This window comes from Phascolarctos cinereus, unplaced genomic scaffold, assembly GCF_003287225.1.
Source record: "Phascolarctos cinereus isolate Bilbo 61053 unplaced genomic scaffold, phaCin_HiC Scaffold_726;HRSCAF=1367, whole genome shotgun sequence".
In the NCBI taxonomy this organism is placed as follows: Eukaryota; Metazoa; Chordata; class Mammalia; order Diprotodontia; family Phascolarctidae; genus Phascolarctos; species Phascolarctos cinereus.
In genome coordinates this window covers 332,574,980-332,589,199 of record NW_027556098.1, presented here as the reverse complement: position 1 = coordinate 332,589,199, position 14,220 = coordinate 332,574,980, and the positions used below count along the sequence as shown (strand labels likewise).

The window sequence follows — 14,220 nt, the reverse complement described above, 5'->3', positions numbered from 1 at the left end:
CATTGCTGACATGGATGGGTGACAGATGTCAGTCTAGGTTGGGTGTGATGTCATTGGCTTCTCATTGTCACAGGTTTTCCATTTCATGATTTCTACTTATATAAAGTCTTAATATATTAACCCTGAGGATACCTTCTGTGTCATAAGTACAAGGATACATAATGATAACACATTTATAAAATGGTTATATGCACTATGACATTTGATCACTACAGCCATCTTTTTGAGGTGGCTATTTTGGGTATTATCACATCCATTTAACAAATGTGGAAGCCAGGCCCATAGCAAGTATACTGTCTAGTATTCAAACTCAGGCTTCTATCTATAAATCCAGTGAGCTTTGTATTCCACAATAGGCTGCTGTCCATCTCATCTGCGGAATACCTTTTTAAATTTCAAAAGGTAAGCAAAAATGTTCGATTCTCATTTTATGATTGACCCATTAGCCATAGGATTGGTGATACAGCTCACTTTATGGTATGCTTACTCTAATAATAATGATGATGATTACAATCCAGGAAATAATCTTCCTAAAGAATAGGTTATGACAATGTCACTCTCTTGTTCAAGAATCTTTAGTGGCTCCCTATTGCCTTTGGCCGAACACGTGAGCTTATCTATTTGGCATCAGCATTGTCATAATAACAGCTAGTATTTGTTTATTGCTGTGCATTTATCTCATTTGATCCTTACAACAGCCCTGTGAGGTAGGTACTATTGCTATAACTGCTTTAAAGAATGCAAGTTATTATCAGCATGATTGCAGTGACAGTCAGGCCTTCTGATTCCTTATCTAGTGGTCTTTCTACTATACCAATTTCATCCCTTATAACCACTCTAGAAATGAACACAGATGTACTCTATAACATACCTTAATGATACAGGGGACCACAGATTGCTATCAACGATATAGTGAGCATTACATAAAACCGCCACCCTGCTGTAGGAGACCTTTCAAGAAAGAACAGGCCAGCTATAACTAGAAGTGACTAGGTGGCACAGTGGATAGACCACTGGACCGGAATTAGGAAGACCTAAGTTCAAAGCCCACCTCAGACATTTACCTCCTTGAGATTTAAAAAGATTTTCTGTAGACAATTTGGGTAGTCTGTTATGGAGTGAAAAGCACAATAGACTTACAGATAGAAGCTTGAGTCCCAGTTGGGCCATTTACTGCGGGCCTAGCTGCCTCATTTGTAAAATGCCCTCCGTGATGTCCTTCATACATAACAGCACTAGATCTCCTGCTTGTGTACCCTGGCACAGGCCTAAAATGGATCCCTTCCTCACCATCACCTTTTAGAATCCCTAGATCCCTTCAACAGCCAGAGCAGATGCCAATTGTGCGTGAATACCGTCCTTCTTTTGAAATGATTTTGTATTAACTTTGTACGTACTCTCTATTTACTTACCTTGGTAGATGTTTTGTCCCCCACACCTCATCCTAAGAACAGTGTTATTTTTGTCTTTGTATTGCTAGAATGCAGCACAATACCTTGGCATAATAGGCATCTGATAAAAACGTCTTGAAATTAATTAAAATGAATTCCCATATCTATTAAAGTGTACTCTTCTGTACCTTCCATTATTTATGTTGGGCGTTTGGTATGATAGGTGATGCATGAGGCTATGGTTTATCTGGTCTACTATGAAAGGGGCAACAGACTCGCCTATGAGTTTAAGAACTTGGAAGAATTCCCATAGGTTTTCCCACAGCAAATTGGATCCGCTTTATGACTCTGTGGCAAATGGTGAAAATCCCATGCTGCCTTTAAGGCTTTCTGGGCTCAAATGAACACCTTGAAGAATTATCCAGGGACGCGGGAAAATGGCTGGATTTTACTCTAGGGGTTTCCAGAGGCCAAAGTAAAATGCTTTGTGAAGCGTATTAGAAATGTAAACAGCTATAATAAAATCTCCAAATGGCATATAACAGGAGCTGACTGGTATTTGAAGGATTAGTATACTTAGTCCTGTGCTTTCCCATAATACCAAAGGAAAGATGCTCTAGAAATACAACAAATAGATGGTCTGAATCAGACAGTGGTGTCCAGCTTTCTGTAAAATGTGTATTGGGGGGGGCTCTATAAAAGTCCTCCTCCTGTGCTTCATGGAGTCAAGGTGACACAGGGGTCTCAAAGGTTATCCCAGTGGAGCATAAGCTCTGGCAGGTATCCTCTATCACAAAGATACCGCCCCTGGGAAGTCTTCCCTGTTGATGAGGGATTGGCCACAAAGGGTCAGATAATGCAGCTCTGCGGCCAGGTCTTCAGGATGCTTTATCACTGCCCATATCCTGCCTTAGCCATGCTCTGTGTCCTGACTGTGGACCTCCCAAGACTCCCAGGGAACTATAACCATGTCACACTGGTCTCCCTGTGGCGTAGTAGCCAGTGACATGCACTGTAACTAGATAGAATAGGAAGGAAGATAGAATAGGAAAACTCTAGCCTATGACAGTTTCCTCTGTCTCCCAAGTACCCCACTACAGCTTGCACAAGGTCTGTGCTGCTCTGGCTGGAGAATGCTAGGACGGAGTGTAGTGTAAGGATAGCTTAGGTTTCCCACAGGGTGTGGCCAGAATCCCTGTGGCTCATCCGAGTGCCCAGCCTCAGCAGTCGCTAGCAGGCACCCCCTTCCGAACTGGAAAGGCTGTTTAGTTCTAGAGGTAGACCAGCCAAGCCAGGTACACAGAGGCCTATCGCCCCAGTCTTCCTCATATCGTTGCTGTCTGTGCACATCTTCCTTCTATTATAGCATATGCTTCTTGACGGCAGAGTCTGTGGACCTTTGTGTACTCAGCACTCTCAACACAGCTGGCCCTTAATGCATCTATTTTGAATGAATGAAATTGCATTAAAAATAGGTCATCCTGAGGAAAGAGACTGCTTAGAAATAGTGCTGCAAAGCAATTTAAGTTGGTTCCTTACTCTTCTCAAGGAAAAGGTTGATGTGCCTTAGGCTGTTAACCTCTCATCACTTAGCGAGGACATTACAATCTCAATGAGGCACCATATGGGTTTCATGATAGATGCATTGCTCCTTCAGATCAAATACTTCACCTTGGACTTATCTGTGCTGTCAAGTTGTTCTTCTCAAATTATGCTGAGTATGGAGGTCATCTTTTCATGGAGAAGATTGGGATCCATATTATCAACAAACAGGAAGTAAATTCTCTATTAAATGTAGTTGGTCAGTCTGCTGTAGTTTAAAAGTGACTTGTTATATATGGCTAAAGAATCTAAAATTGTACAATCAAGGAAGTTGATTGGATTGTCTTTGCTTGAAGAGCCATTCTCAGAATTATGGGAGCTTGCCCTTTCTCGCTGAGGTTCCAAATGGACATGTTTTCCTTGTACATCTAATCAGGTTTGCCAGTTGACAAACTGGCACATGGTCCTTAGTGCTACATGTCCGTACTTTGATAAACAAACATAGTCCTGTCAGAGTTCTTAAAGACAGCTTGACACACATGTGTGTAAAAGAAGAGGTCTTTTAAGTGAACACAGAGAGAAGCCTTGATAGAAGCACATCAAGACACTGATAGTGTGTTGTGGAGTCGTTTCAGTCATGTCTGCCTTTTCATGACCCCCTTTGGCGTTTTCATGGCAAAGATCCTGGACTAGTTTGCCATTTCCTTCTCCAGCTCCTTTTGCAGATGAGGAAACTGAAGCAAACAGGGTTAAGCGACTTGTCCAGAGTTTCACAGCTAGTAAGTGTCTGAGACTAGATTGGAACTTAGGTCTTCCTGACTCCAAGCCTGGTGCTCTAACCACTGCGCAACCTAGTTGCCCTGATAGTGCTGAGCTATGAGTTTTAGGCCAGCACCAGCCTTAGACTCTGTTGTTTATTAAACACATGACTTTGAACAATTTATTATACCATTCTTAGCTTCAGTTTCCTGCTATGTAAAATGAAGGAATTGGACAAAATAATCTTTAAAATCTTTTCTGGTTATAAAACATTATGCTGTGTTTTGAAAGCACTAGAATAGGAGCAAACCTAATGAGTTTGGTCTAGTTTATCATCCTATCATTCTATATCATATCCTATGGCCCATCATTATTAGGCTGGCAGGCTCTTCATTCTCTGTAGTGGGAGACCCCACCCCAGTGTCTAAAAGCCCTTGGTAACAGAATATTCTTCTTTTTATCTAACCGATTATACATGTTTGTTGTTGTTGTTGTTGTTATTATTATTATTATTATTATTATTATTATTCTCATCTAACTATTCCTTGGCCTAATCAGTTGGGAGGAAAGGGTTTTAGGATTGTCAGGAGACTATAATGAAAGATTTAAACCTAAAAGATTCTTAAGGTCTTCTAGTCTAGTCCTTCATTTTAGAATTATGGGAGCTGAGGACTAAAGAGCCAATATAAGTGACTGCTAGGGGTCATAGAGGTCTAAGTGACACAGATGATCCCTACCCACATAAGTTGAGTATTTGGTGAATAGTGCAGTCCAAGTTTCTTGAGGCCATGCAGCAAGTAAGCAGTAGAACTCACATGTAAACCCTAGTCCTTTGACCCTAAATCCAACACTTTTTCCACTATCTCGATTAATATATTATCTTGAGCCCATACATCTGTATTTTTCTTTCCATATAAATGGTGGTTTTGAAGTAGAGGATGTCTGAAGTCTCTTCTGGCTCTCACAGTCCATTATTATATAATTTCATTTTTGGTTATTCATCTGCCTCTAAGGATTATCATTATTTAGAACCTTTAGCAAGCATCTGAGCCCCCAAAGTCCACTGGTGGAAACTATGCAAAGAGAACTACCTGGGACTAGTTCTAATTCTAGTTGCTTACTGACCATCTGAGACACAATGATACCATTAAGAATGGTTGATGTTTATAAATAGTAACAGTGAAACCACTGAACTCACAACAGAAGTGAATTGTAAACTACTTCATAGCTGATGTCCATAAATAAATGAAACTATTTGATTATGCCATGTTGAAATTTGCGTGCTCAATCTGATGATATAGATTTATTTAACTGATGACTTTTCTTTTCATCAGGGGCTGCTAACACGTCAAAATAAGCCTGTTAAGCCAGCTTAAGTGATAAATTGTGTTTGTGTTTACTGCATATGTTGTAAAAATACTCGATATGCTAAGGATTGCCAAGAAAATACTTCATTAGATTGCGAACTAAGATGTGAACAGAAACACAGCCCCCTAATTTTCTGGTTCTTGGTACATAAATATAGGCTTGGTCAAATACGTTTGGAAAGGAGGCGATGTTGATTGACCTGGAAAAGCCCAGTTTCATTTTACAGATGAGGAAAATGAAGCACAGAGAATTAATTTAAACAACTTATCCATGGTCACACAGCCAGCCAATTTCTTTGGTAGGATTTGAACCCAGGTCTTCTTGAACCTAAGTTCAGAGGGCCATATACTCTATACTGTGATACATCAATGATTACATGATGATTTTCTCTTTTATATAGTACTTTACAGCAGAAATATTCTCTCTAGGTAAGTAAAGTAGCACAGGGGAGTAAATGTTGAAATTGAAATCAGGAAGACCTGAATTCAAATCCTGCCCCAGACACTTACTAGCTGAGTGACCCTGGGCAGATCATTTAACCTTTCTGTTTCAGTTTCTTCATCTGTAAAATGGGAATAATAATAATACTCGTCCCCTAGGATGTGAGGGTCAAATGAGATAACCTATGTAAAGTGCCTTAAAGCACCGTAGAAATCTGCTATTATCATTATTCCACGTAGCATTTTATTTGAATCTCAGAGCATCCCTGTGTGATTGGTAGTATAAATATTTGTGTCCCCATTTTGAAGATGAGGAATCTTAGCCTTCAGAAATTCTCTGAGTTGTCTGTGTGAGAACTTGAACTCAGTTCTTCTGTTTTCAAGTCCACTGCTTTGCTAATTTATTCTGCCCAGAGGTAGGTCTGATTCCAATGAGTGTGTATTGCTAGGGGTGGTCTTTGGTCATCTCACATTCTGCAAGAAGCCTTTCCTGATCCCCCTTAATTCTAGCATCTCCCCTCTGTTGGTGATCTCCAGTTTGTCCTGTAATGTGTCTTGTCTGTCCATGGTTGTTGGCACGTTGTCTCTTCCATGAGCTCCTTGAAAGCAGGGACTGTTTCCTTTCTGTGTTGTTTGCTTTGTTCTTCTATCCTCAGTCCTCAGTAAACTGCACCTGGCACATAGTAGGCCCTGTATCATGACTTGAATTGTGCCCCACTCCAACCTTGTGAATGTTCTTGACTCTTCACTACTTCTTAGGGGTCATCCTGGCCTCTCATCTTCTAGGGATAACACTGGGGTCCCTGACTCTAAAGAAAAGACCTGAGCCAATCATTGACTCATAAGGGATCATAGGGACTCATAAGGGATCATAGGAACTTGGTGTCTTAGAGTTGGAAAAGACTTTCAAGTTCATCCTATTCACTTCTCCTTCAATAGAGGAGAAAAAAGGTCCGGGGGGGGAAGGATGTATTTATAGTCACCCAAATGGTAGGGATGGCTCTGGGACCCTTAGCTCCTTGGGGATCCTGCCATCTTCCATTAAGAGTCCTGGTCCCTCAACCTAACATGGAATATCCTTGGTGCCCTCTTCTCCCACCCCAGATATGGGCCAAGCCAATCCAAATAGAGGCTATAGAGTGCTTGTGAACTTATATAAGTCAAGCACTCCTGTGTGAAGAGCCCTGAGCCTGCCACCTCCTTAGGAAAATCCTAAGCTCCTCACTCTCCTATCCCCTATCCACCCCAGGAAGAGACTTTGGCCTCTCCCCCTGTAAAGGTAGCCCTAGCTTCCTCACTGGACTAGCTTGACTGCTCTTAATGCTCAGGAAATGAAGTGGGCCCCAGATCCTGCATCAGGTACTTACTAGCTCCTTAACCCTGGGCAAATCACTCGGCCTTTCTGTGCTCCAGTTTCCTCATCTATAAAACCACAAGTATGACTAGATTGCCTCTAAGCTCCTTTCCTATGCTTCTGTGATCATGACATGTTTTTTTTTAAAGGCAATTGGGGTTAAGTGACTTGTCCAAGATCACACAGCTAGTAAGTGTCAAGTATTTGGTCTGAGGCTGGATTTGAACTCGGGTCCTCCTGACTTCAGGGCTGGTGCTCTATCCACTGTGCCACCTAGCTGCCGCAGTGTGATTATGACATGTTGAAGATCACACAGCCAATAAATATGTAAGGCAGAATTCTCACTCTGAGCTTCCTCACATCTGTGTAGTAATCTGTCCACTATTCCATATCTACCTGACCCTAACCTGGTAATGAACCTCTCTACATGTTGCCAGGCTGATACTCAAACAGTAGAAACATAGCCTTCCACTAGGCTCATAATCAAAACTTTCTTCTTCATATGACCTTCAAGAGCTTGCTGACCTAGCCCTCAGGAACCCAGGGTCATCTCCAGGCCCTGAAGAGACATCAGAGGAGGATTTTGGTGGAGGAGTCATTCAAATGAGTCAAATTTTTTGTTGCTGCATTCCTCAATAACATATTGAAGAATGATATATGTTCGCCATGGATAATTGTCTTCATTCTTCATTTCCCTCTGAGTGTGTCAGTGAAGCCTTAGCATGAGAAGCTACCTGAAACATCCATTAATTGTGAAAAACTAGCTTTTCCAAGAGATCATAGATTTACAGCATGAAGGATTATTGGTCTAGAGGTCATTGAGTTCAGCACCCTCATTTTATAAAAGAGGAAACAGACACAGAGGTTTTAAATGACTTGTCCGTGGTCACCCATCTAGTACCTGGCAAGAGGTGGGATTTAAGCCCCAGTTTTCCTGACTGCAAGTCCATCACTCGGCCCACCACTCCATGGAACTGGTTTGCTTTGGATTAACCCTTAGTTGTGGGAGTTGCCAATGCAGCCAACCCCAAGGAGAGACTCAAATCAAGTCAGCAAGTATTTATTAATCACTTACTATGTTCCAGTCACAGAGCTAAATCTGGAGATACAAAGGCAGAGCAACAGTCCCTTGTGTGAATATCTTTGTAGAAACAAAATTCTGTATTCGGGATAAATTGGAGATCACCTGAGAGAGAAGGCCTAGCTTCAAGTTCTGAGTGGATTAGGAAAAGATTCATGCAGAAGATAAGATTTTATCTGGGCCCTGAAGGTAGTCTGAGAATCCTGGAGAGCGGGAGGGAGAGAAATCCAGGCATGGGGGAGAGCCAGAGGAAAAGCACATAAGCAGATAATGGTGTGTCTTGGACAAGGAACAGCAAGGAAGCTTTTGTCACTGGATTGCTGAGTAAATGGAGGAGAGGAAGATGGAAGATGGAAGAAGACTGGAAAGGTAGTAAGGGGCCAGATCATGAAGGGCTTTAAAGGCCAAACAGAAGGTTTTATATTTGATCCTGAGGGTAATAGGGAGTCACTGTAGTTTATTGAACAGAGTAGGGAGGGAGTGACATGGTCAGACCTGCACTTTAGGAAGACCGGTTTTCTGGAAAAGAACACTTGTGGTGGCAGTTTGAAAAGATTCTTCACTCACTGCAGAACCGTAAGTGGGGCTGTTTATAAGTGTTTGTGCTAATTAAATTTAACAGCACTGTGAAAAATCTTGCTATGGGGCTGAGGAATTTAGAGCCACAGCCACGCAGAAGACTTGTGTTTCGTTTACATCTGGTTTATTTGGTGAAAGAAAGGAAAGATGGACCCCTATCAGCTTTTTGACTATGAATATAAATGTTTTGTCCCTGGCTTTTCTTGCATCACAGTACTAAGGGAGCACGAAATATAAATATTGAATGAGTGCCAAGGAAGATCTTTGTTTTGTTTTCATTTGGCAAAATAGCTTAACTTGGCACTTGGTTTCAAAGAATCAGCTTCACAAGTACCAGATAGGGGAGCTTGGCTATTTCATGTAAAAAGAACCTGGGGAAGGAGGGGGCCAGTATATTACAAATTCAGTATGTTTTAGCAAGTGCCATGGCTAGCTAAAAAGTATAGCATGATATTAGCCTCCAGTAATAGAAACTTAGTACTCAGAACTGCCCAGGATCGTATTCAGTGCCAGGCCTATTTTAGGCAGGAAAAGCAAACTGGAAACTGACCACCAATCTTGTATGAGGATGAGCTGAAGGAACTGGAGCTGTCTTCAAGTCTTTTGAGGATTGTTATGGGGAAAAGGGATTAGTCTGGACCAGAAAGGCAAAGCTGGGAGCCATGAGGAGAAGTCACCGAGGGGCAAAGTTTGGGTCCTTTCAAGAAGAACCTTAACAATCAGGGCAGCCCCTGTGTGGAATAGGCTGCATTGGGAAGGAAAGAGTTCCTTATCCCTGGAGATATTCAAGCAGCGTTCAGATGATCCCTTGTTGGGGATATCGGAGTATAATTGGAATAGATTGACTTCTGATGTTCCAACTCTGTGATTCTTTGAGATTAGTTGGAGTACTGAAAAAGGGGCTTTGTGAATTCATTAAGAACTGACACTTGTTTAGAATCTGGTATTGGAACAAACCTGGAGTCAGGAAGACCTGAATTTTCATCCAGCCTCAGATACTTAAAAGCTGTGTGACCCTGGGCAAGTCACTTAACCTTTGTTTGTTTCAATTTCCTCATCTTTAAAGTGAGAATAATAATGGCACCTTGAGGATCAAATGAGATAATAATTGTAAAACTGTTTAGCACAATGCCTGACACATAGTAAGCACCATATAAATGTTAGCTATTATTACCTATTGTTTATGGACTCCTTTATAGAACAGGGGTTCAGTACCTGAACTGATAGGTAGGTAGGTAGGTGGGTAGATAGAGAGAGAGAGAGAGAGAGAGAGAGAGAGAGAGAGAGAGAGAGAGAGAGAGAGAGATTGGATAGATGGATGGATGGATGGATGGATGGAGAACAATTACAGTTTAACTGGTTTACTTTGTAATCATCTGTGTTTTATTTTATGCATTTAAAAACATTCTGAAGAGTCTGTAGGCTTCATCAGCATGCAAAAAGGGTCTGTGACACATATCCAAAAAAGGTTAGGGACCCCTGCAGAGAGATTAAAATCACTACTTTCTGGACTCAAACTATCAAATAGCGTTTCTTAAAACAATAATCTAGGGGGGCAGCTAGGTGGCACAGTGAATAGAATACCAGCCCTGAAGTCAGGAGGACCTGAGTTCAAATGTGGCCTCAGACCAAACACTTGACACTTACTAGCTGTGTGACCCTGGGCAAGTCACTTAACCCCAATTGCCTTAAAAAAAAATAAACACAATAATCCAGGGACTGGAAAATGGGAAAACTGGGTTCTAATCTAAGCTCTGTCCCTAACTCCATGACTTTGGACAAGTCATTTCAAACTCATTTTCTTCATCTTCAACATGAGATAGGAAGGAAGGAAGGAAGGAAAGAAGGAAGGAAGGAAGGGAGGGAGAGAGGGAGGGAGAGAAGGGTTTAAGGAAAGAAGGTTCAAGGGATGAAGGAAGAAGGAAATAAGTATTTGTTAAGTGCCTACTGTGTGCAAGGATCTGTACTTTAAACCCTTTACAAATATCACATTTGATCCTCGCAACATCCTTGGAAGGTTGGTGCTATTATGATCCTCATTTTACGGTTGAGGAAACTGAGGCATGCATATTAAGTGACTTGCCCAGGATCATACAGCTAGCAAATAAGAGGGTTGGAACAGATATTCTGCAAAGTCATTTCCATGCTAACATCCCATGACTTTATAATAGCTGACATTTAAATCTCTTTATGACTATTATCTTGCCTGAGCTTTATGACAGCCCTGTGAGTTAGATATTTAATGCAACCATTCTAAAATCTATTTTACTGAAAAGGAAATTGAGGCCCAGAGAGGTAAATGATTTGCCTAGGGTCATACAGGTAATACATGTCTGAACCTGGTGTTTGAACCCATGTTCTTTGACTCCAGATCTGTTGTTCTTTCCACAACAACTTGCAGTCAGAGCTTTATAAAAATAACATCTTTGAAAACGCGTTCAATCTTGATTTAAAATTAAATACTGAGCCACAATGCCCTTCATCCGTTTTTAGCACATCTGTTTTTAAGGACAATTTGTGGGTGGTTTTTAAAGCCTGTTTTTAAGGAATCCATGCATATGAAAACTCATATTCTCAGTAGAGGCAATGATTAAACCATAGCACAGCAAGTGAACAGACTGATGACAGCCTAGAGTATTAGGCATTCTCAGTATCTTTTCACACTGTAAGGATGTAAATAATCCCTATTCTTATTCAGTCATTGTGTGTGTGTGTGTGTGTGTGTGTGTGTGTGTGTGTGTAGGCAGTTCATACACAGAGAACTTGCTGCTGATGGTGGTACTATGTATTCATAGGTACAAATGTTACTGAAAATACCAGTGCAGGAGCTGGGCTGTTTTACACAATTTAGGCCAATGGTGTGTCTACACACAGGAAACCCAATGATTTGGACTATATTTTTGAATGATCATCCGTAGACCCTAAGAATTGGATTTCATCTCTGACACTTAATAGCTCTGTGGCCTTTTGTGAATTGCTCCCTCTTTCTGAAACTCAGGGGCCTTCTTCATGAAAAAATGGGCCGGTAATATCTGCCATCCCTTCTTTATTGGGTTCTTGGGAGACTCAGATGAGGTGGTGTATATGACCGTGTTTTGTAACCATAAAATGCCTAATAAATGTCTGCTTTTGTTACTTAGCTGGGCTCTTTTAGACCTGGATCTAGTTCCATTGCAAAATACTGCTTACATTTTAATGATGATGATGATGCAGCTGACCCAAAATTAATAGTTCAAGAGTTTTAGTGGCTTTTCTGAAAGGGAATGAAAGTGAATTTGCACTGATCTGTCTACATTCTCCTTCAATTTTATACCATTTATAAATGGCCTACAATTCCCATGTTTGAAAGAAAAAAGCCTGCTTAACTCACATAAATTTATGAATTTAAAGAATTTCTTGCATATAGAATCATACACTTTAGAACTAGAAGAAACCTTTTGGATTATCTCATATTGGGATTCTTGACCTTGGGTTCTGTGAACTTATTTTTTGTTTTTATTTAATATTTGATAACTATATTTCAAAATAATCAGATTCCTTCATAATTATATGTATTTTATTTTATGCATTAAAAAGGATTATTTTGAGAAGGGGTCCTTAGGCTTCTGCAAACTATCCAAGGGGTCCATGACACAAAAAGAACCCTTAGGCTAGTACAGCACCTTCACTTTACAGATGAAAAAAACAGGCCCCAAGGAAGTGGGGTAGGTTGGTCCATATCACACAGAAAGTCAGCCCTAGTTTGGTTTAATCCTTCGATGTGGGAGATACTATTGTGGGACAATGGAAGGAGCAATTATAGAATCTGAAGAAGGCGCCTTGTTCTCTGCAGAAGAATACGTGGAACTAGGAGTGGGTGGCACATGGGATAGAGTGCCACCCCAAACTAGACCTTACTTGAACTCAGACCCTGCTTGCACCGTCCCCTCCCTATGGAATGGACTCCTTATCATCGCCCTATTTTTTTTTTAATTATTTTTTCAGTAAGCATTCATTTTCTCTTACTACCTCCCTCCCGCATTGAAAAAGGAAAAGAAAAACCTCTTAACAAATCTGCTTAGTCAAACAAAACAAATTCCCACGTTAGCCATGTCCAAAAATGTGTATCTCCTTCTGCGAGTCTACTACCTCTCTGTCTATTGACGTGTTTCCTGTTTTTCAAGGTCTGGTTTCAGGTACCACCTCCTCTCTGCAGCCCTCTCACATACCCCCTCCTCCACCCTACCTGAAAGTGATCCTTCCTTCCTCTGATTCTCTTGGCCCTTTTCTACCACTCTTTCCACTTGTCTCCCTTAGCTTAATTATTTTGCTACATCTTTTTTATTTAATAGTAACCCCTTGAGAAAAGGTTCTAGGTTGTATTGCCTTTGCATCACTATTACCTAGAACAATGCCTTGTAGCTCATGAGCATTTGTTGAATTGAAAAACTAAAATCTGGAACGGTTTAAATAGGAAAAGTAGGAGTGAAAGCAGAATAGGATGAAGAGGGAAGTGGGGAGATTAGAGAAAAAGGCTTTTTCAAATCAGCCACTAAAGTACACCCCTCAATCACACTGGGGCTATGACTCATGTGTGGTCATCTTTGTATACTGCCTAAGCAATGTCCTTTGCTCTTCCCCTCTAGGAAAATATAAACATCGACGAAGCCTCCAGGTGCCTGGTGAAGCACATACTTGCCAATGAGAGTGACCTGACGCAGTCGGTGGAAGCTGACATAGTAAAACCACATCTTCCTTCTTCCAAAATCTCCAGCTGTTCCAGCTGCTCCAAGTCCTAGGCTGGTGATTTGTGGGAATCTCTCAAGGGTGATTCCATGGCTCCATCAGCTGTGACTGGATATTTATTGTTTCTGTTGAATGCCAGGATAGGGAAATACATGCTTTCTAAAGCGCAAAGATGTGCCCCTCTGTCCTGCAAGAGAGAAAAACCTATTGACCCCTTTCAAAAATCACCAACTCAGTGTTTACAAGTTTTGAGAAAATTGAGTCTTTTACAAAAATCCCAACCCCTGCTGGTCACAACCGTCCATCAGGTTAGAAGAAGGTCAGAGTCAGAACCTTTTGATTCTTTGCCTTTTGTAGACAGGTGAGGGAAATGCAAGACAGTTGCTGATTGTCCCAAAGGCCTTTGAAGTGGTGACAGTGCTATTCAGACATATCCTTCCTCCAAGCAGGAGTAAGGTCCTCTCTGACTTAGCTCTTCAGAAACACACACAAAATGGCTTATGGCTACCAATGACGAAAAGTTAATTGTCTGCCTTTCAGTCCTTCCCTTTCCCTGTCCTCAGTGGTTTGTGTTAAGTGTTGAAAACCAATGTACAAACCTCCCCCTCTAAGTGCCTTTCTACCAGCTGCTTCTGACCAAAGCTGTGGGGTTAATATTGACTTGTAATATGTATATGTTGTTGTTTTTTTCTCAAGTGAAAAATAAAACATGGAAACACATGACTTCTCTGTCCCTTTGTGTTATTTTTCAAGGTAATTTCATGGACTTATGAAATTTCATCATTCAGAGGAACCTTGGAAGTTAGCTACCCCCACTGCCTTTTACAAATGAGGAAAGTGAGTCTCAGAGAGGAAAATGGCTTGCCCAATGTCACACAGCTAATTAATAATAATGACAATAGGTACCATTTATATAGTGCTTTAAGGTTTCTGGGTTGCTTTATGTATTTTGTCACTTGGTTTAACTTAACTCTATTAAGT

The 14,220-nt window shown here is 41.0% G+C and overlaps 1 protein-coding gene across 1 annotated transcript in view; it reads left to right on the top strand.

Annotated features, from left to right (window-relative positions):
• Positions 1–13,962, top strand: part of RAB38 (RAB38, member RAS oncogene family) — a 53,261-nt gene extending 39,299 nt beyond the window's left edge. The window contains exon 3 of the mRNA XM_020993821.2: positions 13,140–13,962. Within this exon, the coding sequence (XP_020849480.1) occupies positions 13,140–13,292 (153 nt within the window). The 3' untranslated portion in view covers positions 13,293–13,962. The remainder of the gene's footprint in view (positions 1–13,139) is intronic.
• The last annotated feature ends 258 nt before the right edge of the window (positions 13,963–14,220 follow it).